The following is an 8,480-nucleotide window of genomic DNA, read 5'->3' on the forward strand; positions in this document are numbered from 1 at the left end:
CTCCAGTATGTCCATATGAGTGGAACCCAAGACCCCTTCAACTCAAACACCCTGTGCCAGCTTGGTGGAGATCCCGTTGTGCAGGCAGGGGAGGTGTCCACACATGTTCTCTGAGAGAGGCAGAGACAAATGGGGAAAGCATGGAAGATCTGTGAGCTGTAAATAAAAGCATGAAGTTATACTCCAAAGAGAAAGGTGCTTCTCTTGTTTGTCTTCTTTGTCTCCCAGGAGAGGTGTCGGGTGAAATGCTCAACGAGAGCAGCTGTCTGTCCGTCTGTCTCCAGGGGTTGTGACCAAAACGTAGTGCATGGGGCTGACATGGGGACATCAAACCCCAGCCAGCGTCGAAATCCGCAAAACTCATTCTAACTAAAGCCTCAGCGTGAATGCAAACCATTAGCTAACAACTGGTGACCATTTTGAGGCAAGGCTGTGATCTTGCACGGGCGTCCCCATGACCTTGCCTGCTATTTTAATTTGCAATTGTACTCACCACTTGTGTATGGTGAGGACAAGAAATGACTTCTTGCTGGGATTTCGACCTGAGAAAGGAGAGGGTGAAGATGTAGCTCGGAGGCTCTGGTAGACGTCTCAGCTGAGCTCAGACAAGAGACCCTCCCCTTTCTATCCCCGGGTATCTCCACAGTCCCTTCATATCTCGACAGCCACCCCGTTCTATCTCTACGGCTGTCTTTGGGCAGCTCAAGCCCATTCCGTAAGGGACTGTGTAAGCCAGAGGTGGAACCGGTGGCAGAAATTCATAGAGGTTTATTGTTCATGTCAGCAAAACCACATCGCCCTTGCACAGAGCTATTGACATAGACGTGTGAGCACATCAGGGCCTGTGTCTCTGTGGGCCCGTCTATCCATCTGTGGGTGGGTGTGGGTAGATAGCAGAGCACACCCGTAGCTGTATCACGCAGTTTATGTACACACCTGTTAGACGGTACAGAGTGGGAAGGAGATGTCTTCACTTGGGTCCTGACGTACACATTCACAACACCGTTAATGTTTTCTATATGCATTTATATATCATTCATTGTCATTCCAAGTGCAAGACATAGACCTGCTTTTGGTGAAGGTCTGCCAGAATACATTTCTGATGCGTGTGGAAAGGGCTGGGCTCGGTGGAAGGGTTGGGTGTGGACATGTCGGCATGGACAGGGCTTGTGGGCAGGCATGGCCCTCCCAAGCCGAGCGCTGGCAATTCCCCAGCAAGAACTGGTGAAGAGAAGCGAAGGGGTGGCACACGGCAGGTGCGTGGTGATGGGGACAAACCCGCTGTCAGCCTGCACGGATGGCTGTAAAACCCGAGCTGCCTGGTGGGTGGAAGTGGGTTTGGGAAGGGCAAGGTGGAGAAGGTGGTCAGGTGAGGAGCTGGGGGAGCATCCCCAAGGCCCCCAACACACAGCCCTTCCCCGTCACAGCAAAGCCCAGGAAAGCCCAACCTGGGCACACCAGCCCCATTTTCCCTGTGCCCAGCACGGGAGCTCTCTGCCCGAGAGAAAAGGCCGAGGTGGGCAAGGCTCCCTGTGCCCTCGTCGTGCTGGAGCGCTATCTGGGCTGGCTGCGTGAGCAGCTCACCATGGCATACGTCGTGGTGGGGTTCATCTCTTGCACGCGAGGCTTTAGAGGAAAAATTACTCTGTTATTTCACCTGCTGCCTCCAAACCCTGCACAAGCACCTAGTCCTGGGCCATAGGAGCGCTGATGGGAGCTGTGCACTTTGGGTCACCAGGCTTGGAAGAAATTAGCAAAAATAATAGCCAGTTTGGGGCAGTACTGTGTGTTTCTAGGTGACCCCTCATTTCTTCTTTGTTGTTGTTTTCCCAAGATTGTTCTTTTTCCTCTTGGAATGCCCCCAAATTTTAATTGTTAAGGCAGGAATCATTCATCAAGGTGTGTGCAGGTGGACGCAGAAATCCACGTACCAGTTGGGTTCATGGTGGGAACAACCCAGTGGGACTCCCCAGCCCAAGCCCTGGGCAGAGACCCCGACGCGCCCTACCCCAACCCTGGGGCCCCACTCCCTGGGGTGGCACCAAAGCTCTACCATGACTCACCCTCTTATGTCCAACGTGGGCGATGGTGGCATCTGTTGGGGAGGGAGAAATGACATTTTGAGCCCCTGCTTCCCCTTGTGGGTTTGGATGAGACCCAGCCTGCCTTTGAACAGCAGATCCCCTGGGGTGAGGACTGAATCCCCTGCCCCGTTTACCCCCACTTTCACCCTGTTCTGCACAGCAGAGCCAGCTGCCCTTCCAGCTGGGGATGTGGAACTGGGATCTGGGTGTTTGGCTGCATTTCCCCCACCCTCCAGCCTTTTGTCTCTCTTTGCCCAACCAGCAGACCTTTCTCTGCCGCTCCGCGCCCGTGTGCGAAACCAAAGTCACCCTGCAAATAGGGAGGCAGAAGGAGGGTGGGGAGATCTCCCCCTTCCCCCATCCACAGCACGGCCCCCTTGCTGCAGCCTGTGCTCTCAGAGGTAGCAAGGAGATGTTTTCCCCACCGGCGACCATCAATGGACCCGCATCCTCCGCTGCTGCACTCTGCTTTGAAGCAGAAATCCTGCTGAAGTGAGAATGCAGGTGGGGAAACCGCCAAGCCCAGAGGGGCTGGATTGCAGCCTGGGGCCCGAGTGTGTCAGGGAAGTCCTGGCCAGCAAAAGGGGTTGGTCACCTTGAGCGTTGGGCTGCTGTCACCTTTCTTATGCAGGCAGAAGCTGGGCTGTGCATGCAAGGGAGAAGCGGGGTGCAATGCAGCCGGGACAAATCTGCCCTTGTTCATGGGCAGTTGTTTTGCGCATCCCTCTTGGCAATTCATTGTAGGAACTGTGTGTGGAATTGGGAAAGGTGCCGCGTAGCAGCACAATGAGGGGTGGAGATGGAGACGGTGAAATTGGATGGGGCACGTCCCTGTAACTCTGTTCAGCTCCTTAGGCTGTGACATGGCTGATTGATGGGCACAAGGCTGCTGACGCTGCCAGGGGGCAGCCAGCCCACATGAAAGGTGTCCCCAAGGACAGAGGGGACCGTAGGTCAGCCGGGTGGAGGAGGAGGTACTCACACTGTATTTCATTGTTGTCGGTCGCTTCAGCCTCGTGGCTGGGAAGCTGCTGCTGCCTGGAGAGGAGCAGAGAAAGGGTTTTGGGATCTGTGACCAGGAGGTGATGGGGCCATTTGGGTCATTCCCATGGATGCTGTGTTCTTGCATCACGTCCACAGCTGGAGTCAAGCCCAGGAACAGCCCAACCCCTTCCTACCTCAACCCCTGGGGAAGCCACCCATAGACACCGACCATGCTGCCCCTGGCCAAGGACCAACCCTGGGCATCTCCATCACCCACCAGCCCCGCAGCCAGGAGGGATTGCTGCTCACCTTTGGCATCTCTCTCCGCAGGCCCCTGCAAGGAAAAGAAAGGGAGAGGCGGGGAGGCAGAGTTACTGCACAGCCCCGGCTCTCCATGCTCTGGGCTGCACCATGAAGATGATGGGCTGAACCTCCACACCTTACTTGGGGAGGGACATTTCCAGACCAGCCAATGCAACCCTGAGTGCCATTTCCCAGCCTGGCTTCTGCCAAGCTCTCAAAAGCTGTGGACAGCCAAACTGTAATGGGCCGTGCCTGCTCCGCTCAGGCCAAACCAGGGTTCTTCTTGTTCTTAGAGGGCTGGGAGCAAATGTCTCCCTGGGGCAGGGATGTATTTGCTATCTCCCTCCCCACATTGGTATCCGAGCAAAGTCACAATGCAGGAAAAGTCTGCCCCGTCTCAGCTCCTTTGCTCCCCCCAGGAAAGGCCCAAGAGGCTCAGCCTCCTGTGAAACAGGGCTGAGGAGGTGGCCATCCTTCACTGGCATGGGTCAGACAGCAGCCGTCCCGCATCAGGGTGTGATTTTGGCCTCATGGTTTACCCTCAGTTTCCCCCAGTCACTCACCTTTCTTCACAGCACAGTAGCTGGCTGCAGCCAGGAGGAGGAGGGAGATGGCCACCACTCCCAGAACGATGCCTGTGGAGAAGGTGTGGACAACTGGGGGATGGGGATCTGGGAGAGACAGAAGGAGTTAGGGAAGAGAGGACATCACGGGGAGAAGCAGAGAGCAGGAGATGCCCTTGGAGCCAGGCACAATCCCGACTGATGATCCTCCCCATATCCTGGTGCCAGCAGCCCAGCATAACTTGGCCCCGTGCTGGGGGACATGGGTTGTGCAGGGAGGGAATGACTAGAGAGGAGCTGGATGCTCTCCCCTGACTGGGAAGAGTTGCCCCAGTTGCAAAGGCTGGGCTGAGCATTCCAACTGCCCAAGGAAACACCATGGGGCACGAGGGGGTTCCCATCCTCAATTGGAGTCACAAGGACTATGGAGTGGAGCCTCCTCGTGCACCAGTGCTGCACATCTCACCTGTGACAGTCAGGTTCCGTGATGTGCTCAGAGCAGAGCTCACATGGTGAGCCCACATGCCGCACATGGTGGCAAGTGCCCTGTCCCTTCTGCTCACACGGCCGTGCTGTGTCTCACCTGTGACAGCCAGGTGCTGGGAGGCACTGAGGGCAGAGCTCCTCACCCGGTTGTTCTCGTTCCTGTGCTGGTACCCACACGAGTACATCCCCGCACTCCTTCGGGTGATGTTCAGCAGCACAAAGTAGCTGAGCTGCCCCCGTTGGGCTTTCAGGCTGTACATCTCCACTCCATCCTTGCAGAAGACAATGCGGGTAGCAGGAGCCTGGCGTCCAATGGAGCAGCCAAATGGAACGTTTTCCCCCTCTTGAGCACGGAAGGTGTTCAGAAAGAGTTCAGGAGCCGGGAGGTCACCTGGAGACATGGCACAGGGAAGGTGTGTGCCAGCATTCCTGCAGTCTCTTCTGCAGGGTTTCACACATGGGGAATCAACCCCCTTTCTCGCCCTACATCCACCCGCGCACACCTCCCTTTTCTGGCCCATCCCTGTGCTCACCATCACCTGGGGAGCTGCAGATGTCCCGGGCGGTCACACTGGCACCTGCAGCGTGGGGCAGAGAAGGATGTGGTTAGAGGGGCAGTGACTGGGCTCACCATGTGGCCCTGCTCAGGTTTCCACTGCTGAGTCCTTGCTTGGCAAACTCCTTCCCACCCACGAGTCTCCATCTTATACCTCCTTGATGTGCTCTGTAGACACAAGCCCAAGCCAGTTTGGATGGCTTTGTTTTTCCAGACGGATGCCCCTGGGTCCCTAAAGCTCTCCAGTATCTGCCCAGTCTCACGATGTGACACAGACATCCCCAGAGGTGTTGGGAAAATGCAGCCGTTGCTCGGAGCTGCACCGTGGCTGGAGGAAGCAATCGTCTTCCTCCCCTCATCCAAGCAATTCTGCCCCTCATTGCTGCCCGGCTGCTCCGCGCACCCTGTCCCCATCCTCCCCACTGCCCAGGACGTGCCCTCTCCTGCCCCGCTCAGCCCCGCTCAGCACCCCTCCCGGCCTCAGCCCCCAGGCAAAGAGGTGCCCCGACTCACCCAGCAGCAGCAGCAGGAAGGCAGGGCCAGAAGGAGACAGCCTGGCACGTCCCACCTGCCCCACCATCTTTGGGGCGCTGCGGCAACAGCCTCTCCTCGAAGCGTCTGCTTTCCTCTCAGCTGGGGACAGCCCTTCAAGAGCCGCCTGGCCCGGGGCTTGCAGAGCCCCTGGGGCCGCTCCTGCTGCATTTCCGTGGCCAGCAGGGCCTTTCCCACAGCGAGAGGCTGTGACGAGCAGGGGCCCTGCCTCAGCCCCCACTGCGGACGCTGCGCCTGCAGAGTCCCCGCTTTCATTTCCCTGCGCTCAGACACGGGAGCACGAGCCGTGTTTGCCTGTCCCTCGGGGGCAGCGTCCTCCCTGCAGAGCCCTCCTGCCCCTCGTCCCCCACCCTGCTTTGCATCGTTGGGGCCAGAGCTACCCCAGCTCCTCATGCTCTGGGCTGTGCCCCATAGCTGGACTTGCCCAGCTCCTCATGGGACCAGCAAACGGCATCACCGTAACTCAAACCCTTTTGGATCTCAATCCAGTGAATGGAGTCATTGGTGTGTGAGGCTTGAGGCTCCATGGGGGGAACGTTGAGCCTGGGGGGCATGTTGGGGACTGCTGATGTTGAGCCCATCCTCGTTTGCCTGGAGCCAGAAAACCCTCACTCCTTTGTCCTGGGAGAGGTTTTCAACCCACTTTCCCTGCCCAACAGATGGGTGCGTGTGGGGTGCAGAGAGCCAGGCACAGCCACCCCTTGGACCTGAGCATGGGATAAGGGGATCAGCCATCCTCAGGTGGACACTTTTGCAGGACACATCTGATGGGATGACGCCATCAGGGACGGAAATTTCAGATCACTTGGCACAGGGGATGGCAGTTCACTCCCATGACTTCTGGCCCCACAAGTCATGAGGAAAGCAGCTTCCCAATTCTTTCAGAGGCTTCACATAAAGACAGAGAAGAAACAGCAGCTTCCCACTTCTGAACAAATGCTTTCTATTGCGCCTCCCACAGACTTTGGCCGACCACGGTGCCTCTGCATGGGGCATCATAACCAGTCAGCCGCTGCGCCGTGACCTAGCCTTAGCTACCATCACAACATGGCTGATGGGAACTCGTGGAGGGGTGCAGGACCTGGAGACCATACACCTGGAGACCATGGAACAGCCCTTGGCAGCTGGCACTACCCCGGTTTACGGGAAATGAGGGCATCAGAGGGCAATGGGGATGGGGATGTCTCCAGGATGCCTGGCTCCACTGCCTCAGTGGCTCCATCTCTCCAGGATGAAGGTGATGATGGGGCAGATGCCAGAAGGAGCAGGCTGAGGGCAGAGCACAGGATCCTGACCCCGAGGGGCATGGCTGGCCCTGGAAGAGAGGAGGGAGGGTCCCAACATGGACAAGACATGTCCAGGAAGAAGGAGATAGTGGGAAGGTCTCGTGAGCAATGACTGACCTCTGTGTGGGAGCACAGTCTTGGGTGAGGGGCTGCTGCCTCTCAGAGAGATGCAGACCTTGTGAGTCTCACTGTCCTGCACTGGGACCATCCCAGACACTGAGCAGAAACCCGAGCTGTCTGCATTTTTTTGGACTCCTGGGGAACCACCCAGCTCCTACAAATGTCCAGAGATTCCCTGACGTTGGCTTGTCAAGGTGGAGGCCCAGGCTCCCCCAGCACACCCTGCCCTGGCTTTGTGTTCCTGGGCACTGCCAAGACGGATGTCAGGATAAGAGGTGCATGTTGGAGGGGAGGGAGAGCTCTGGGAGGGGATCTGTCTCTAGAGCATCCCTCGGTGGAGAAGGACGCTCAGGTGGAGGAAGTACGCCAGTGCCTGCCCTTCCTTCTCTGGCACCCAGCTCTGTCCCCAGCAGAGACACTTTATGGCAAGAGCCCTGTCCTTCTGCCCACATCATCATGCCATGTCTCACCTGTGACAGCCAGGTGCCGGGGAGCACTGAGGGCAGAGCTCCTCACCCAGTTGCTCTCATTCCTCTGCCAGCACCCACACGCTTAGGTTCTGCACTCCCTAGGGTGATGTTCAGAAGCACGAAGCAGCTCAGCTGCCCCTGTTGGGCTTTCAGGCTGTACTCCTCCACCCCATCCTTGCAGAAGACAATTCAGATAGCAGGGGACCCCGTCAGGATGGAGCACTGCACCAGAACTGTTGCCAGGCTAAGCAGAATTTAAGTCAAGGCTCACATGAGGAGCCGGGAGGTCACCTGGAAGGAAGGCAGTGGTGCAGGGATGTACGGGCCAGCTTTAGTGTCGGTGTGGCTGCAAATGCCCTGTCTCAGAGAGGGAAGAGTCTCTCCTCCACGGATTTGTAGCCAGGGAAAACAAGCCCTATCCTTTCTCATCTCCACCCCACACATCTCCCTTTTCTGTACACATCCCTGTGCTCACCATCACCTGGGGAGCTTCAGTTGTCCTGCCTCATAACACTGGAACCTGCAGTGTGGGGAAGAGAGGGTTTTGGTTAGAGGGTGTGACCCGTCTCATCCAGACGCCCCTGCCAGGTCCCCACTGCTGAGTCTTTGCTGAGTGAGCATCTTCCCACCTGTGGGGCTTCATCCTTCACCTCCTCAGTCTCCTTGACACCTGCCTAAGCCTGTGTGCATGTTAAGGGCCTGGGAACATGAGGGCAGCAAAGCAACAGCATCTCCAAGTAGACTTTTGGCAGGTGAAGCCATTGGAGAGCAGGCGTGATGGCCCATCCAAGTAGGTGGAGTAGGACTGTGGTGGCCAACTGTGTGTCTGCATGGAGGAGGGAGGGATTTCACCACCAGGACTGACTGTCTTGGCCCATGGAGATGAACAGCTGCCTCTGATAAGCCACAAGGAAACGCGATGTAACAGGCTTTTAGCTGTGCATTGCACATGGGCACGTGTGTCTTCCTAGAACAACAGAGATGGAAATCTAGGAGGCATCCTGCAATTGAGATGGGTCAGGAAGGAAACATAAATGCAGGAGGACGCTCATGTCTTTTCCAGGAGTCTTCAGCAT

At 57.1% G+C, this 8,480-nt stretch overlaps 1 protein-coding gene across 1 annotated transcript; it reads right to left on the reverse strand.

Annotated features, from left to right (window-relative positions):
* Positions 1-2,935: 2,935 nt before the first annotated feature.
* Positions 2,936-4,821, reverse strand: LOC128901533 (uncharacterized). Its single transcript, XM_054183606.1, has 4 exons — positions 4,518-4,821; positions 3,935-4,042; positions 3,378-3,402; positions 2,936-3,122 (listed from the first exon to the last, which is right to left on the reverse strand). The coding sequence occupies exons 1-4, from the start codon at positions 4,819-4,821 to the stop codon at positions 2,936-2,938; spliced, it is 624 nt and encodes a 207-aa protein (XP_054039581.1).
* Between the last annotated feature and the right edge of the window lie 3,659 nt (positions 4,822-8,480).

Source organism: Rissa tridactyla, chromosome 26 (genome assembly GCF_028500815.1).
Source record: "Rissa tridactyla isolate bRisTri1 chromosome 26, bRisTri1.patW.cur.20221130, whole genome shotgun sequence".
NCBI classification, from domain to species: Eukaryota; Metazoa; Chordata; class Aves; order Charadriiformes; family Laridae; genus Rissa; species Rissa tridactyla.